The 19280-nt window shown below is 35.2% G+C and overlaps 1 protein-coding gene across 2 annotated transcripts in view; it reads right to left on the bottom strand.

Annotated features, from left to right (window-relative positions):
• Nucleotides 1-281: 281 nt before the first annotated feature.
• LOC114054098 (uncharacterized protein C8orf34 homolog) overlaps nucleotides 282-19280 on the bottom strand; it is a 393219-nt gene continuing 374220 nt past the window's right edge. Inside the window, exons 15-16 of one of the 2 annotated variants that reach the window (XM_027877212.1) lie at nucleotides 17028-17112; nucleotides 282-591 (exon numbers count right to left, since the gene is read on the bottom strand). In XM_027877212.1, the coding sequence (XP_027733013.1) occupies nucleotides 552-591; nucleotides 17028-17112 (125 nt within the window). In that variant the 3' untranslated portion in view covers nucleotides 282-551. The remainder of the gene's footprint in view (nucleotides 592-17027; nucleotides 17113-19280) is intronic. The other variant, XM_027877213.1, reaches the window with a different exon arrangement.

Here is a 19280-nt window from a genome sequence, read left to right as displayed (position 1 = left end):
ACCATGAGCAACTTCCCTCTTTTTTAAAAAAAAGAAAATGAAATTAGATACTTTAAAAAGTAGTAATTATAGAACACCACAAAGAACACAGTGCAGGTAACAGTGACTAAATATTTAACTCCATGAAACTCAAATGGTACATGTTGGCACACATGAGTAAATATGTTAATGTTTATTAATCTAAAAAATGAGAAAATATTATAAAAATATAAGGAGTAAAAAAAAACCTAGACAAGTTAAAATAGAGAAAGTCTTTAAGCAAAGTCATTTGCATTGGACAATATTTAATATATTAAATTTCCATCTAAAATAACCAGAAGTTGACTTATCTAAATCCCAGGACACTGACCACATGTTAAGAGCGGCAGTTAAGACTAACCTCCCCAAGGTTTCTGTGCAGTAGTTAGTTAATGTGTTGTGGTTCCACATTTCAGCATCACTGGTAATATTAGTTCTTTTTTCCTATTTATTTTACAAAAATAACCATTCTTTAAGTTATTGTACACAATAAAAGCAGATCTGTAGGTTGATTTCGATAATTGATAATTTCTTTAATAACTACATGTATATTCTTCTACCAACTTCACATACCTGGAGAGAGAAAAAGAAAGAGAGAGAGAGAGAGAGAGAGAGAGAGAAGATCCTTAATATATAGATAACAATACTTTAAAAACCAGAACTTACATCAACATTTGAAATTTCAAATTGGGTATATATTGGGTATGCACAATTTATAATGACCATGAGCATATAATATCATCCAGGTTATAGAGTTAGCTTTGCAACACTGTGTTATTTGGTTATACCTAGAATATGCTTTTGAAAGGCAGGCATACTGGCAGGAAAGATCTTGGCCCTTTCAAAAAAACTTGTTATTGGGTCAGCTAGGTGGTACAGTGGATAGAGCCCTGAAGTCAGGAGGACCTGAGTTCAAATCCAGCCTCAGACCAAACACTTGATACTTACTAGCTGTATGACCCTGGGCAAGTCACTTAACCCCAATTACTTAAAAAAAAAAATAAAACAAAAAAATTAAAAAACCCATATTTGAAAAAAAAACTTGCTAGTCACCCAATGATGTCCACAAAAGTTCTTCCCAAGATGTCTTAGAAATATGAGAATATGAGAAGAACGAAAAACGTCGTGAAACCTGAGGACTCCCAGGTCAAGGAGACATTGAGTAAGCCACAAAAGACAATTGTCTTTGATTTGAAATTGTTTGATAATTTTGCCTCTAGCTGTTTTTATCTTCACTCATATTTTCTAATCTCTTTAAGATATTGTCAATCTATGCCTGGTCTCTTTACAACTTTCACTCCAATACTACTGGTTCTGCTTTCTGGGGCCAAACAAAGTCTAATCATTCTTGTACATGACAGCCCTTAAGATTCTTGAAGACAGATACCATATATCCTCATGTCTTTTCTTCTCCAGTTCTTTTAATGAAATAGATTCAAGTACCATAAGTTATTTTGGTTGACCTCCTCTGAATATGGTCTACCTTATGGAATTTCATCTTTACTTATGGCACCCAGAAATGAACAAGACTCCTTGAAATGTGACCTGAACAAGGCAGAGTACAAATGAGTTCTTATCTCCCTATTCCTGGAAACTATGCCTGTCTTGATACTGTTTAAGAAAGCTTTTTGGCATGCCACTTTACAAAGCTGAGTTGAAGTAAACTTGTAATCCACTAACACTTCTAGATCTTTTCCCCACAATTTGATATCTAAACATAATTTTCCCCCAAACTATATTTGGGAAATTGACTTTTTGTACCAAAATAAAAGATTTTACATTTATTCCTGTTGAATTTCATCTTAAGAGTTCACTTTTTTTCTATTTTTTACAAATTAAAGGTTTGTGGCAACCCTGCATGGAACAAGTCTATCAGCATGATTTTTCCAATAGCATGTGTTCACATCATGTCTCTGCATCACATTTTGGTAATTCTTGCACTATTTCAAACTTAATTATTATTATTATATCTGTTATAGTCATCTGTGATCAGTGATCTTTGATGTTATTATTGTAATTGTTTTAGGGTGCCACAAATTGAGCGCATATCAGGAGGCCAGCTTAATTGATAAATGTTGTGTGTGTTCTGACCAGTCATTCCTATCTCTTTCCCTCTCCTCAGGCCTCCCTATTCCCTTAGACATAGCAATATTGAAATTAGACTAATTACTAACCCTACAATGGCCTCTAAGGGTTTAAGTGAAAGAAGGAATCAATAGATAAGGCAAACTTTATTGTGGTCTTATTTTAAGAAATTGCTACAGGCACCCCAACCTTCAACAACCACTACCCTGATCAGTCAGCAGTCATCAACATCAGGGTAAGACCCTCAATCAGCAAAAAGATTATGACTTTCTAAAGGCTCAGATGATGGTTAGCATTTTTTTTTAGCAATAAAGTATTTTTTAATTGAGGCACAAGCATTTCTTTTTTAATATAACACTACTGATTGGGAGCCAAGATGGTGGAGTGAAAGCAGTGGCTTGCTTGAGCTCTCCCCCAAACCCCTCCAAATACCTGTAAAAAATAGCTCTAAACAAATTCTAGATCAGTAGAGCCCACAAAAAGACAGAGAAAACAAATTTCCAGCCCTAGACAACCTGGATGAATGATTAGAAAGGTCTATCATGCCTGACTGGGAGAGGAAGGCAGTTTAACGTGGGCACACAGGCAAAACAGGACTCAGCAAACCTGGAGCAAGTCTCAGAGGACTAAATCAAAGGCAGCTGTGGTGGTTTCCAGACTTCTCAACCCACAAACACCAAAGACAACTTAGAAGGTAAGTAGGAAAAGTCTGTAACTGTGGTGAGGGAGAAACATGGTCCCATGGCCCAGCTCTGGCTACAGCCCTGGGGTGGCAGCTGCTTCTTCTGGCCCACACACTGAGAGGCAACTGAGGCTGATCAGAGGGAGATTGCAGCAATCTTTTGCTGGTGCTGAAGCAGGATTCTCTTACTTTGCCTGTCCTTGGAACTGGGTCACAGTTCTAGGTGGTGATCCTGGGGCAAGGAGGAGCACTGGTGTGGTGGAGCTTGTAGTGGTGGTGGAGAAGGAATCCTCCTCCCAGTTCCAAGGTAGAAAAGAGTGCTTGTGGTCACTCATAGACCAGAGCAGGGGCCAGGAAAGGAGTAAATACCTGGCCCTTGATCACACCACCTTGGGAGAACTGAAAACTTACAGGTCCCTAGAAGTATCTCTTTAAATGGTTACACAAAACTCCCGAAGCTTGGGACAGTACATTCTCCACATTGGAAGCAGATCCCTACCCTAACAAAGAGTTTATAACTCAAGAAATTGGCTGGGATCATGAGCAAACAAAGACACAAAAAAAGACAGACCACAGAATCTTTCTTTGGTAACAGAGAAGATCAAAACATACAACCAGAAGAAGCCAACAAAGTCAAAGCTCCTACATCCAAAGCCTCCCAGAAAAAATATGAATCAGTCCCAGGCCATGGAAGAGCTCAAAAAGGATTTTGAGAAGCAAGTAAGAGAAGTAGAGGAAAAACTGGGAAAAGAAATGAGAGTGATGCAAGAAAATCATGAAAAATTAGTCAACAACTTGCTAAAGGAGACCCCCAAAAATACTGAAGAAAATAACACATTAAAAAGTAGCCTAACCCAAATGGTAAAAGAGGTCCAAAAAGCCAATAAGGAGAAGAATGCCTTAAAAAGCATAATTGGCCAAATGGAAAAGGAAGTACAAAAGCTCATTGAAGAAAATGCTTCCTTAAAAATTAGAATGGAGCAATTGGAAGCTAGTGACTTTATGAGAAATCAAGACATTGTCAAACAAAACCAAAAGAATGAAAAAATAGAAGACAATGTGAAATATCTCACTGGAAAAACAACTGATCTGGAAAACAGATCCAGGAGAAATAACTTAAAAATTATTGGACTATCTGAAAGCCATGATCAAAAAAGGAGCTTAGATATCACCTTGCAAGAAATCATCAAGGAAAACTGCCCTGATATTATAGAACCAGAGGGTAAAATAGAAATGGAAAGAATCCACTGATCACCTCCTGAAAGAGATCCCCAAAGGAAAACTCCTAGAAATACTGTAGCCAAATTCCAGAGTTCCCAGGTCAAGGAGAAAATATTGCAAGCAGTCAGAAAGAAACAATTCAAGTATTGTAGAAACACAATCAGATTACCACAGGATTTAGCAGCTTCTACATTAAGGTACTGCAGGGCTTGGAATATGATATTCTGGAGGGCAAAGGAGATAGAATTACAGCCAAGAATCGCCTACCCAGCAAAACTGAGTATAATCCTTCAGGGGAAAAAAATGAGCGTTCAGTGAAATAGATGACTTTCAAGCATTCTTAATGAAAAGATAAGAGCTGAATAAAAAAATCTGACTTTCAAATACAAGACTCAAGAGAAACATGAAGAGGTAAACAGGAAAGATAAATCATTAAAGTAGAGCTCTTTACATTCTTGCATAGAAAGATGATATTTGTAACTCATGAGACATTTGTCAGTATTAGGGTAGATGGAGGGGAAAAAATTACATCTATGTATATATATAGACATCCACCAATCATGTCAGCAATGAAGAATATAGTTAACTGTTTTCAAGGACAGCTATATTTTTGTACTATTTCTCTACCTATCTTACACATTTATGCCCAGTTTGACATCTCCCCACCCCCACATTTTCAATGCAAAATCATTCTTCCTAGCAGAGAAAAAAGAATAAAAATAAGATTTGAGCAACTCTTCCATTTTTCTTATGTAATCACTTGTCATCATCTAATTTACTACATGCAGAAATCCTGACTCCTTTTGAGCCATTATATTTTTCTCTAAAGGAGCTGCAAAAAAAACAAAAACAAAAACAAAACAAAACCTAGCCATTTTTAATGTCCTTAACTTCCTTTAATAAATGTTTCATGGTTGATTCTCCATATAAGTTCCTGCAGTTGCCTGTTATCTTTTTAAAGTCATACACTTCTTGGGATAATTTATGTAAATTAAGAAAGTTATGTGTGTTTAAAAATCAATGATTCCTTCTCACTACTTCATCCACTGATATTCTTTTGTAGAGCTGTATTACAAGAACTCTAATGGAGACCTAAAAGTTACAAAGGAGTCATGGAGACAATTCTCTTATGGTGGGTCATATGCTTCTCTTCATTCACATACAAAAAAATTAAAGATCCTTAGTTTTAAGTTTCCATTATGGCAGCTAGGTGGCACAGTAAATAGAGTCCCAGACCTGGAGTCAGGAAGATTTGAGTTCAAATCCAACTTCAGACACTTACAAATTATGTGACCCTGGATAAGTCACTTGACCTCTGTTTGCCTCAGTTTCCCTGTCTGTAAAATGGGGATAATGGTAACACCTACCTCCCAGTATTATTGTGAGGATCAAAGACAATAATTGCAAAGCACTTATCACAGTTTCTGGCACACTGCTTTATGATGATGATGATGATGATGATGATGATGATGATGATAATGCCCTTCAGTTATACCTGTTTTATTATATATATAATCTAATGAAAAATTCAAGACTCTTTATGTTTTGCTTAGTTTGAGTTTAACTTAATATCTTTAACCCAAGTATCTCAAAGTATCTTTTAAAATTAACATCTTTGAGAAATACTTACAATCTACTAATATTCCACACTGTAGGGTTGGAAAAAGTGTAAGGAAAATGAGGTTCCTAAGACTATGTAGCTAATCAAGAAGCTCTAGAAGTGTCACTCATGTCTTCTGATTTCTAGAAGTTATTTATTAGATAACTGTATCTGACTGATTCTGAAGTCTGTTTAGAATCTTAGGACACTGATATCAGAACCAGTACAATCAACTCCAAGTCAGTGAGTAAGAGAAAAGCATATAGTCCTTCTGTATGTTTTTGATTCAAAAGAATGACAGCTTATAAACTACAAATGCATCACCCACAGCTGAATTTCAATTCAGCATGGTGATTGGACAAGAAGTATCATGGATAACTGAAAAGCTTTATATAATACAAAAATATTGTTTTAGGAAAAGCTTCAAATTCCTTTCTCCACATGCCCTACTAAAAAGGAACAAAACTTACTGGATTCATTTTACCTTCTTTTCTATCCTTATCCCTGTCCACAGTAGCAGAACTAGGTAACAGTTCATTGAAAGAAAAAGAGCTAGCAAGACAGAGGAAAATCAAAGATCCATATAAAACACGGACTAGATAAATAGTCTCTGAATAAGCACAAATTGACTGATTGTTCCAACTTGAGTGCTATTTAATATCTACAAATTTTGTAGAATATATCTTTTAAAATAGCTTGGTGTGATGAAACAATGCTGCAACAGTTTGACAATTACACAATTCTATTCAAATGTATTTTAAAGTGCTCCAATTTTTTTTTAAAGCATAAGCTATTTGATAAGCAGGAAATTGCAACTAGAGGATTCAGGAGAATTGAACTCTTAAACAATTTTATACAAATTAACTTTTATACAAAAGTTGAATTTAAAGACCAAGACAAAAGAAGGCATTGAATAGAGGGAAATGGTCTCTCAATTCAAAAAGTACCGTCAAGCATTTTATACAGATTTGATAGTGTGATAGGGCTTACTGCTGAAGTGCATATATGAAGTTGGTTATGACAATTCAGTCAGCTAAAATGAAAATACTACAAAGAACCAGATTGCGGAAAGCCTTAACTATCAGAATCAGAAGTTTATACTTTATTTAGTAGGTGATGGTTTATTTTATTTTAGTTTTTGTTTATTATTGGAATGGTCACTAAGGTGCCTTCTGCTGTCATTTGCAGAGAAACACACAAAGTAGCTGATGGCATTGTATTTTTTTCCCTTGCTAAAAATAGTATAATGCACACTATTCTTTTATTATTATTATTATTATTATTATTATTATTAAATGGGAATATTCTTTGTCTGAGGAGGAAAGAAGACAACACCTTGAGAAAATGATAGGGTCAAAAAAATGGAGGAGGTGGAGGAAAAGTAGAATGTAGAAGAAAGAAGCAGGAGAGGAAGAAGAGGAGGAGGAGAAAGAAAAGGAGGAGGAAGAAGAAGAGAAGGAAAAGAAAGAGAAGGGAGAGAAGGAGAATGAAGAAGGAGCAAAATGGGAGGAGGAGAAAGAAAAAGAGGGAAGGAAAGAGGAAGAAGTATAGAAAGAATAAAAAGAAGAGAAATAAGAGGAGAAGGAGTAAGAGAAAGAGGAGAAAAAGGAGAAGAGGAGGAGTGATGGTAATGGTAGAGGTAATTCTAAGGCTAGGGAAGAGAAAAAGGCAAGGAGGAGCACTGGTTTGGAATCAGAAAAATTGGATACAAATCCTCCATTTTTCACTTCCTACCTGTAAGATCTCTTGCAAGTCATTGGGACAATTTGCTAATCTGTTAAATGAGTGGAATGAACTAAATGTCCACTAACATTCTTTCTGACTTTAAATCTATATTCCTATGTTTGTAGGATGAGAGGAAGGAGCTAGTAGAGATTGAATGATTAAAGATATACGAGAGACAGAAAGGAAGAAGGGCATGGAAGTATCAAGAAGGGATGAATAAAGCCAAAAGTATTAACTTTGTGCTCTCATCCAGTTCATACCCCCCTTTTTGTTCATAAGAATATCATTATAGATTTTGTCAGAAATCTTGGCAAAACAGTACTGTGAGGGTCAAAAACCTTCCCAAAAACAGATGAAATTAATTTGGTATGACCACCTGTGTATGTATCCCTGGAAGTCTGACCCTACTTCTTCTTCTTCTTCTTCTTCTTTTTTTTTGGCAAGGCAATCAGGGTTAAGTGACTTGCCCAGGGTCACACAGCTAATGAGTATCATGTGTCTGAGGCCAAATTTGAACTCAGGTCCTCCTGACTCTAAGACTGGAGCCCTATCCACTGCACCACCTAGCTGCCCCTCTGACCCTTCTTCTATATTTTGTCCATAACTTTTTAAAATCTGAGGTCATTGTAAATCTCACTAGTACTTCCACAGATTTCTTTTAACTTGCCTCACTTCTTCTTTATCAAAATTACATGATTGTATTGACAGAATATCATGTTTGAAATTCTCTCATCCATTCAGAGCCATTTTCTTTTTTAGAATCTCTGGTCAGATGATCATACTTTATCTTGTTAAGAAGGTTTGCAATGTGTGAATGTGCTATCCACAGCTCTCTTTTCTTAACTATTATAAACTCTAAGGTGACATGGCAACTTCTTCCTGTGGGAGTTTCCATTATTTCTACCTTACCAATTTGTTTTCATTGATGGACAAATTCTGTGAAAAATAGAAACTCAGAGTTATATGGGACCTCAAAGGCTATGTAGTCCAATTCATACCCAATCAAGAACTAGAACAATGGTGTCACATTCAAATAGCAACGGATGCCTGCTGACTACATATTAACTTAGAAAACCACAAATTAATTGTTTTGTTAAGTATTTCCTAATTACATTTGAATCTGGTCAAGTTTCCCAGAGTTTGACACCTCTCCTCTAGAGATTCCTCAATATATAGGCTTTCAGCATTTACCAGACAACTTCAAGTGAAAGGTGATTTGCTTCCCAAGGTATCCCATTTCTCTTTGGGATATCCCTAAGTGTTAGGATGCTTTTTCTTCCTTATATTAGACCAAAATCTCCTTCTCTACCACTTCCATCCATTTCCCTTAGTTCTTTTCTCCTTGGCCAATATAAAAAGCAAAACCACAAATAAGAACCAAATTCTCCTACATGGCAGACATCAAACGTTTGAAAATAGGTATTATGTTCCTTCCTAGTCTTCTTTTCTCCAGGCTAAACGTTTAGTCTAGTTCCTTCAAGTGATTCTTATATGGAATGGGCTCCTCTCTGCCGACCCCTTAAAATCTGTATGTCTCTCCTCTAGTCTGCCAAGATTTTCCCAGAATTTGGTGCCCAGGACTGAACATAACATTATAATGGACTCCCTTGTTCTGGGTCATTATATCGATTTTAATGCAGCATGAGATCACATCAGCATTTTTTGCATTCATTTTATACTAACCATGCCTTTACTCTCTTGTACTTATGAAAAAAATTTACACACATACACACATACACATACATATATATTTAAAACCTTAACATAGGATTTTATATTTATCTCCATTGAATTTAGTCTTAACAGATTCAGACCATCATTTTAGCCTCTTGAAAAATTTTGGAGTCCTGAATCCATCTTCAAACATGTTAGTTATCCTTTTAAGATTTTTATCATCTCAAAGTTTAATAAGTGTTCTGCCTATGTCTCCATAGATTAACAATGGTACTTAGTATGTGGAGGACTCTGCATTGTCTGTCTGGGAAATTCTACAGGGGCTAGACTTTTCCTCTGAAAAGGGAAATATGTTTTTCTTTTCTTTTTAAGTTAGTCCAGAACTAAACCAAACTAGGGATGGGCCCTCTTATTGGGTGTGGGAGAGGGAGAGTAACTTAAGTCCTTCCTGGATTCAATGTTAATCAAAATTATAATGTAGGTGTTAATAATTCTTAGATACATCCACTAAATCAATCAATCAACCCAAAGTAAAAACTAGCTATTTGTGGGATAGTTTGTCCCAGACTTTTCAGTGGGGGGTGGGGGGTGTTGAATTTTATGCTAATTGGTCTTTTTATTTCACATTAGTAAATATCTCTTTCTAAACTCTAAGTGTTTGTACTAAATAGAGAGTAAACCAGTGCCAAAAAGAGTAATATGATTGGGCAGGTATGATTTATTCCTAATGGGACTCTTTTTTCTATCCTTTTTCAAGTTGTTCAAAAAACATCCCCTTAATAAAACACTAGAATTTTATCAGGAATCAAAATCAAACTCATAAGCCTATAGTTAGCAGACTCCACTTTTTTCCATTAAAAAAAAGAGAGAGAAAATATTTGCATTCTCCAGGCCTGTATGACATTTTCAAAACCAGTAGTTTAGCTAGTAAAAGTTCTTATTGTGACTGAATGTTTCACATTGGTTTAGAAAATTGAATTCAATAAAGTACTCTTTTTCTATTACTTTATGTAAATTAATTATTTACATGGTATCTCCTCCATTAAAACGTGAGCTCTTTGAGGTCAAGAATTGGTGGGATTTTTTTTTCACATCCCTCACACTTAACCCAGTACTTCAAATATAGTAAGTTCTTAATAAATCCTTGTTGATTGATTCATCATATGACTTGGATTTCCAAACCTTCATCTCTTTCAGGTAGTTTTTTTTTAAATTTTCATTTCAAGGATAATCAACCTTGCCTAAGAAGACAGGCCAAAAATAAACCAGAATAATTCAACAAATATTTATTAAATACATACTATTTGTAGGCACTAAGCTAGGCACAAACCTAAAAACAAAACAGTCCTTGTCCTCAAGGAATTTCCATTTACCTGAACTAGTCCTACATCCTCTGTGCGGTCCATTATCATTGTTCTATTTATTCACTCCTAAACAGTGTCCTATTCCTTCTCTGATTCCCTCAAAATCTTTTTTTTAATGTTCCTTTAAAAAATTACCCTCTTTTACTTCCAATCAATCAAAAAACATTTATCAGTTGCCTACTATGTGCTGGGCAACATGCTAAATGCTAGGGATGAAACAACAAAAGAGTCCTTCCTGTCAAGTTGCTTACATTCACCATTCGACTCTGCTCATCCTAAATTTTAGTTTTCCTCTATGATTAATATCTCATCTGTGTTCTCACAGAACCATGCCATGTTTAGTATTCAGTCTTCATTACTCCCTGGTTTCCATAGCCTATACAGGTATTTTTAAAGTATAAATTGGTTGCTGGGATTTCTGAGCATCCACCATAGCAATTTCTTAGGTGGCTTTTCCCTGCCCTCTGAGACATGAGATCTCCAGTAAAGCACGAACGGATCAGATACTCTGATGTTAGCAGAACAAGACTCATAACAGATGTGTGCATAATTGAAGTCCCCAACCACTACTATATCTTGCCTCTTTGCCAGTTCTTTTTTTTTAAATTTGTTTTAGGAAAATATCCATATCTTCTATTTGCTCTAAATGTTTCTATATACTTTTTCCTTCAACCAAATCCTGTCCACTATTCTTCTCCCTGTGGATTTCTAGGAACAATTCCATGAATTTACAATATCCTGCTTTCTTTGATCTAATCCTTTTCAACAATGTTTTTTAAAAATGGCTAATCCTTTGTATGTAAATGTAAATGAGTGTGCAGGGGGGCATTTAGAAAAATCCTGATTTAGAAAATTGGATCTAGTCATACTCACAAAAAACCTGTACTCCTAAATTGTAACATAATAATTTAGTTTGTAGATTTTAGACATTTAGTCAATACTTGAAGATTAGAATTTTCAAGGGAACTTTGTAACATGATTATTCTATTTGTTGCAATATTAATAAATTACAATGACCAAATAAAACGTAGCTTTAACTGTAATTACCAAACCCTTTTAAACCAAATTATCTTTATTTTGTCAATATCTTAATTTTAGGTTTATACAATATGACACAATTTTCCATATCACATTGCTTATAATGACATTTTTTAGTCACAACAATTTTTTTTAAATTCAACATTTTATTGCTTGGGGTTTTTATTTTTGCTTTTTTATTAATCATATTACCTTATATTTTCTATTTCATTTTTATTATGAAACATAAGTAGTAGTAAAATAATTTATTTCTTGAACTTATGTTCCTTTCTGTCATTCCAAAACAAAACAACATGTTTTTTTGCCAAATTGAGGAAAATTTTCCCTAAAAAACCCTAAAATTTCTTTTATGTTTATTTTCACAAAGGGAACATCCTTTATTTCTTAATAGCTAAAAATATAATTTTATTGTTCTATTTCTTGAACATTCCCCCATGGTCAATGAATGTAAATCTGTATTTACGTTCCTTTGCAAAATGGAAACAATAAAGCTCAGAGCTTTGCTAGAAAATAGACATTAACCCTTTGTATGTACTGGGGAAATATGCTGATCATGTTTCTAAATACAACATTGTTGATGTTATGAATCCAACTAAAAATCTCAGAATCATAAAATCATAGAATCATAAGTTAATAGCTCTAGAATTAGAAAGGTCCCCAGGGACCATCCTGACCAGCCTCTTTCTTTGAAAGTTGGGGAAAAAGAAGCCCAGGTAGGTCAAGTGTTAGAGTTTGAAGGTCTCAGTCTCAAAGATTATCTTATCCAAACTGTATCTAACTAATAATCCACAGTACAATAGCCTTCATTCTAAGTCCTTCCTCAAATATTTCACCCAGGACTGAACACTGTAGTGAAACATGACATAACTGTTAGCTACTAAAACATTGCAATAAATATTTCAGTTTGAGTGGGGCATTTTTTTTTTGTCACGAACTTCTTAGGGCATATGCCTATCAATGGAATCTCAGTCAAATGATAAGAGAATTTTTGTGACTCTTGTTTTGCATAGTTACAAATTGTTTTCCAGAATATTTTTTTTTACCAATTACTAGCTCTATCAGCAATGTATTATTTTGTGTATCCTTCCACAACCCTTCCAAAGTTGGCTTTTCCCAGTTTTGTTTTGTTTTGGTTTGGTTTGGTTTGGTTTTGGTTTGACTAGGAGAAAGTAAAGTGAAATGATTTCTGCTTTTGCTTTAGACTCTATGCTTCTATTCACTCCGTCTAATATCACATTAGCCTTTTTTGTTATCACCTTGTTGAATGATTTTTAACTTGCAGGCTAATAAATCTCATGATTACAGTCACAGAAACTACTGTCTCAACATGCCAGTTGATTGCTAAATTTTATTTTTTAAATGTTCAGCTGATTAAAAAAAAATCCAAGTGTGCAATTTTATATATTTCTCCAATTAAACTAAGTAGATTTATCTCCCATTTCTAGATTATTAATATCTTTGGGGATCCTTACTCTGTCACCATTCTCTGGCTTTGTGTTAACTAAAAATCTGATAAGCTTGCCATTGTCTATTCAAATCCATTTATAAAAATATTGAACAGTCCAGAACCAAAGGCAGATCTCACTGTAGTTCATCTTCTATTCAGCAGCCAAAGTAACTTTCAGAAAGTCTGGATCTCTTGAATGTCCCATTCCTACCTCAATAAGTTCCGGTAGCTTCCTATCACCTGTAGGATCAAACATAAAGTCCTCTGTTTTCAGTGTGAAGTTCTTCTAACATTTCCTTCCTCCATTTCCAATCCTCTACTTCACTCACCTTCACATATTCCACAATTCAGTTGCACTGTGCTCTCTGCTGTTCCTTGTAAAGACCACTCTTTCACCCATCTCCATGCCTGAAAGGCAATGTCCAGTGACCTCTTTCTATTATTTTCTCTGGCTCCCTTCAATCTCAGCACAAATTTCACCTTCTACAGAAGACCTTTCCTAGAGTCCACTAAGCTTCTAGGTTACCTTCCATTTCTCATATATGTGTGTGTGTGTGTGTGTGTGTGTGTGTGTATGCATGTGTATATATATATAGATATATGTATGTATATGTGTGTATACATAGACATATATACACAATACATATTTATTACATTATATATTTACATATATTACATATTATATATGCATATGTGTATAGACAGATATTTACATATTGTCTCTATTAGCATATCAGCTTTTAAGGGCAGGTACTGTTTTTATGTGTGTATTCTTAGGGCTTAGCACAGTGTCACTATATAGAAAGCATTTAAACAAAATGCTTCTTTTTATTGTTAATTAATATTTGCATAAAAATTTATTTTGTTTAAAGTTTTTATTGAAGTCTTCTGTTTCTTATATTCTCTGAGTTATCCCTGCAATTTCCTATCCTAGAGATCCATCACATATAATAAATGGTACTTTCAAAGGTAAAAAAGAGAAAAAACAGCATAACTTATCAATATATTGAAAATGAAATATATCTTGACTGATAGTTACTAAAATATTGTGATAAATATTTCAGTATGAGTAGGGAATTTTTTTTGGTCATGATCTCTTTGGTTATATGCCTACCAATGCAATCTCAGTCAAATGATAAGAGAATTTTTGTGACTCTTGTTTTACAAAGTTACCAATTGTTTTCCAGAATTTTTTTTTACCAATTTAAAGCTCTATCAGCAATGTAATATTATGCTTATCCTTCCACAACCCCTCCAAAGTTGACTTTTCCCAGTTTTTAAACTTTGTCATCTTCGCTAACTTGCTGAGTGTGAGGTGATGCAGCAGGGTTACTTAGTATTTCTCTTATTGTTATTAATTTGGAACATTTCATGTGGTTGTAAATAGTATGTAATTCTTTTGAGAGCAGTTTGTTTCTATTTTTTAACTTCTTCAAATAGATTTCTTAAAGCCCTCTATAATTACGTTAGAGAAGCCAGCTTGTGAAATAACAAGCACTCTCACACTCATATCTGCTCCTTTGTGCCTTGAGGACAGTCAGATCCTTGTTTCTGAGTAAGAGCTCCATACTTCAACAAGATACCCTCCTTACTATGGTGGTGGTGCTCTATTTTACCTATATGGGGGATTTGACAATGTCCCAAATCCCTCTTCAGATGTCTTCTCATAGGGCATGGGAATAAACATGTGAATTAAATTCTAGGAACAAGTCTGCATATCCTTTCATTTCCTAGGACAGATATGCAAATTAAAGTCAACAATTACACTGGATTATATAAGATCTATCAAAAACAAAAATGGATATTCAGGAACATGATCAGATATGAGCTGAGATTCAGGTTGGAGACATTGAAAACAATCACTTCTATGGAAGTATCAGGCTGTAAAAAGGAGATCAACTCAAAAACTGAATGGTAGTCTAGATAATAAGACAGAAGCAGGGCTCAAAAGCAATACATACTGGGCGTCATATTATCCTGAAAATGTTATAAATGGTAGAGTGTGAGATTTTCCTAGCTCACAAACTGATTCTGACATGGTCTTGCACTCAGATTTCATGTATAATATTTTTCTACCTCAGCAGACTGAGAAATTAACTGATGGATGAATATTTCAAGATTATGTTTATGAACAGAAAGGTCAATATATTACTTCACAACTATGGCAAGAGAATGATTAGTCTATCCTTGCTGAATATCCCTAGAATTTATTTCTTCACAAATAGGACTATACCCCCATAAGACAAACTGAAAAGTAGGCAAAGGTTGCTTCCCTCTCTCGTTCATTCTTTCTAAATGTCTCTCTCAACTCCTGTTACCCCACTTAAGCTTTCCTGCTTTCACATCTGGAAATTACAACTACTTCCTTTTTCTTCCTTACCCTTCCTGCTCTACCCCACTCTTCAATCCCTTCACTCCCCATCTTTAGTCTTATCTTATTCATTTCCTTTTCACAAACTAACTGAATAAAAAAAAATCATGAATATGAAATCCCCACCCATTGGCTTGATATTTTGTTGTTTTAGGCTTCTCTTATCTCATGGAGAGGGCTGGGGTCAGTGTTCCAGGGAGTGTGAAGAAAACTGACTATACCCCTGACCAGAAGTAGAAATTTTTAATTGGTATGGAATAATTCAGTGGGAAGTGATGCTGCAAAATGAACCAGGGAAAAGATGAGAGGAGCCTGGCTCTGTGAACAAGCTCAAGGGGATGCAGGGCCTGAAGACTGACAGAACAAAATCCCACTGAATATAAGCAAAGAGGCTTCCTCATAGTCAGCCAATACATTCTTTTTGTTTGTGAAAGATGTATCCCATCTGACATAAGATTGCCATTTAAGCTCCATCTGTCAAGGCTAAAAAGTAAATGGGATTTTCTTTCACTTTGTTTTTATTATTTTGTAGTTTTGAGACCGCACCTAGGGCAAATATCTGAATATGCCAAGAAAAACAAAAGGACTTGGTAAAAGGATTTAAAAACATGTAACACTCATTTACGTTTGATTTTTGAAAATAACACAGAAAAAGGAAACTGAACAAAGTATCTCATATTTCTACTCTTTAGAGAATCCCATCCCATATACAGCTTTTATCTGTCCAAATTCTACATTACAAAAAAGAACAATTCAGTTGCTTAATTGTGAAAATTTATCCTTCCCTGATGCTTGTTAGGAAACATTCAGACTACTGTTGCACATCGTATAAAAAGGCCTAATGGACAAAACATGTATTTTGAAGCTCTGCCTTCCATATGGCTTAGCACAATTACACATTTTTCCATTACAATTATCAGTTTATTTGGTGAGCTTAAATTTAATAGGTTACTTAACATTGCCCTTTAAAAAAAAATTCAAAGACTTTTAGGAATCCATTGATCTTTTTCATGCTATCAGGGCTTTGCAGCAGACTTGAGGGAATTTAAGAACAAGAATACACAAATGAATGCTGTAAAGACATTGAGTCTTTAGAAAAAACAAAACCAAACTCTCTCATATTTCCATCTATCTATCTATCTATCTATCTATCTATCTATCTATCTATCTATCTATCTATCTATCTATACCTATAGTTATATATATACATATATAGGTATGTATCACATATATATAATATATATGAGAATATATATACACACACACATATATGCGTATGTGTCCAAAGTTTGTAAGCAGATATTTGTAGCATATGTGTGCATATTTTTTTATAGAGTTTGGTTTTGTTTTTTTCTAAGGACAAATATATAGATGTATATGTGTGAATATATGTATTTATTTATCTATCTAAAGTCATTAGGTCTGTAAGTAGATATTTGTAGTTATTTAATTTGAGATAAGGCTGTTTGACTTATACCAACCTCCCCAAATTCTACAATAATTCTTAAGCTCATCTTCATAAGGTAAAATAGCACAATGGAAAGTCTACTGGTTCCAGAGTCAGAGGGCCTAAGTTCATAACCCTTCTCCTATCACTTACTACCTCTGTGATCTTGGACAAAACACTAATCTCCCTGTGACTGCAGATTCCTCATTAATATAATGAGGGTGTTAAATTCTATCTGAGGTCCCTTCTAACTCTTAATTTATGATGCTATGATTACATGATCTTAAAATGTTTCTGATTAGGAAAAAAAGTAACACATAAGAATCAGTGTACCTAATTCTGGGAATAACCATACCTGAGCTTCCATTCAACATCCTTACTCCACATGTTTTGAGTCATGAAATATTTCTGTTTGGAGTTAGAGTCCCACCAAAGTATGACTAAATATGAAAAAAAAAATGTGAGATTAAAATTAGCAGAACACTTTTTTGATTTTCAAAAAAGACCTGTTTTAATTTGTTAGGGACATTTTTTTTTCTCCATCTGCCCTGCTTAATGTTATACTTCTGTTCCATATTTTCTTTCTATGTATTTCATTCATCATCCCCTTTCATGTCTTGATGTTTAGTGCATACAAATACTTGAGTGTCTTTCAAGAACCTTCTAATTTGGGAGAAGGGGATAAAGTGCTACCTTCTCTTCCTTGTTTGTAAGCTCTGAGTACCTTAGTTCCTAACTTTCTACACCTACAGGAAGCATCATTCTTGAAGGTTTCTCCATAGAATTGGGCCTTACTTTAGATACCCTTGGGTTTGGATTTTCTCTTCTCCTATTATGGGTGTGTTGGGGCTCAGGACATTGTGTGTTAACTCTTCTCTTTGTTTGTCAATCTGTCCATAAACATTTATTTGCCAGGCACTCTACTAAGCCCTGGGAATACAAATAGAAGCAAAAAGAAAGTCCCTGTCTTTCTGAAATGGGACCTCAAAAAGATAGAGAAAGTCCAGAGTACAGCCTAAAGAGGAAGATGGGCCTCACGGGAAAACCAGCTGCCTTGTGGCATCTTCTCTATCCTCCTTAGCCCCTGCACTCCATCCTTCACACAAGTGGAGTTCTGGAGACAGATTATCAGAACAAGAAAGAGCTAAACCCAGAGTGGGGAAAAAAACTGTTTGGATGCCCTGCTTCCACCACTTCTTAGCTATGGAAACTCTGGCAAATCACTTCACCTCCTGTACCTCAGTTTCTTCATCTATAAAATGGTGATGATAATCTTTTCACTCTCCACCTTATTGGACTGTCATGAAAAAGCCTTTTTTAAAAAAAGCAAAGCATTGTTTAAATGTGAGCTATAATGATCTGACATGATCATAGAGAAAACTAAGTTCCCTCCAACTTTGGTTTGGCCCCACCATGGGTTGAATGGCAGTCATAGCAGTTGTATCTTCTGCCTTTAGTGTAGATCATAGCATCACAGATATGAAACTTAAAGGGATTTTAGTTCTATAGTCCCTTATAATTCCTGTAGTCCCTTATAGTCACCATAATCCCTAGTACAAACTCCTTATAGTCCCCAGAGTCCCTTATAGTTCCTATAGTCCCTAGTTCAACCTCGTGATCTCATAGATGAGGAACTACTGATGCCCCAGGAAGTTTAAGATACTTGTCCATTATCAAACACTTAGCACAGTGCCTGACACATAGTCGATGCTTAATAAATGCTTGATACCTTCTTTCTTTCCTTGGCCGGGTTCACATAGCTAGTAAGTATCTAAGGCGGATTTGAAGAACCCTAGTATTCCTGGCTCTAAGACTCTATTCACTATTTCATGATGTTCTTTCTAAGTGTCACAACTCAGTTAAGCAGGAGGTGAGCTACAACTCCAGAGCACTCTTGTCTTATGACTCGGTGAGAGAAGAGCATCCAAAAGGCTTAGTTAGATCTATGAAACCAATCATCTGGCCCAGTCCATACCTGAATAAGAATTCCTTTCCACTGGAGTCTACCATCTCCTCAAACTATCCTCCTGCATGTTTCCTCATACTAACTGTTAGAAAAGACTGACTGTCCTTATGGCTTCTATTTCCTCTCTGTCTCATGGCACAGGCACAGGGTAGTGGAAATAGCAGACTGCATGATGAATTAGGAGTCATGGATTTTATTCCTGGCACTTTCTGACCACCTGTGTCACTATGGGAGGGTCCTTTAACTTGTCAGGACCTCAGTTTCCTCATCTATAAAATGAGAGTGATGAATTATATTATCTAGAAGGTCCCTATCAGCTATAAAATGTTGTTACATTTCATTTCTTGTGAAAAGGTCCTTGTAAAACCCGTTGTCTACCTGCCACCACCCTTCCCGTGAGGAAATGGGTAACCGGGAAAAAATAAATAAGAGACCAGAGTAAAAAGAGTGAAACTTTTGTTCAGGGAATAGGTCTTTAAATTACCCAGCTCCTACAGAATAGGGAAGAAAGTTTGAAGGTACTTTTTTTTTTAGTTTAAACATCCCCAATAAAAAATAAATCAAATTTTAGCTATAGTTTTTGGTAGAGTATCTCACAAGCAACTAGAACACAAAGAAGTCATTGTTATCTGTGCACTCAAT

The sequence above is a fragment of the Vombatus ursinus genome, unplaced genomic scaffold (assembly GCF_900497805.2).
Source record: "Vombatus ursinus unplaced genomic scaffold, bare-nosed wombat genome assembly UNPS02014812.1, whole genome shotgun sequence".
Lineage (NCBI taxonomy): Eukaryota > Metazoa > Chordata > Mammalia > Diprotodontia > Vombatidae > Vombatus > Vombatus ursinus.
The sequence above is the reverse complement of the archived record's forward strand: the minus strand, read 5'-3'. Positions and strand labels throughout refer to the sequence as shown.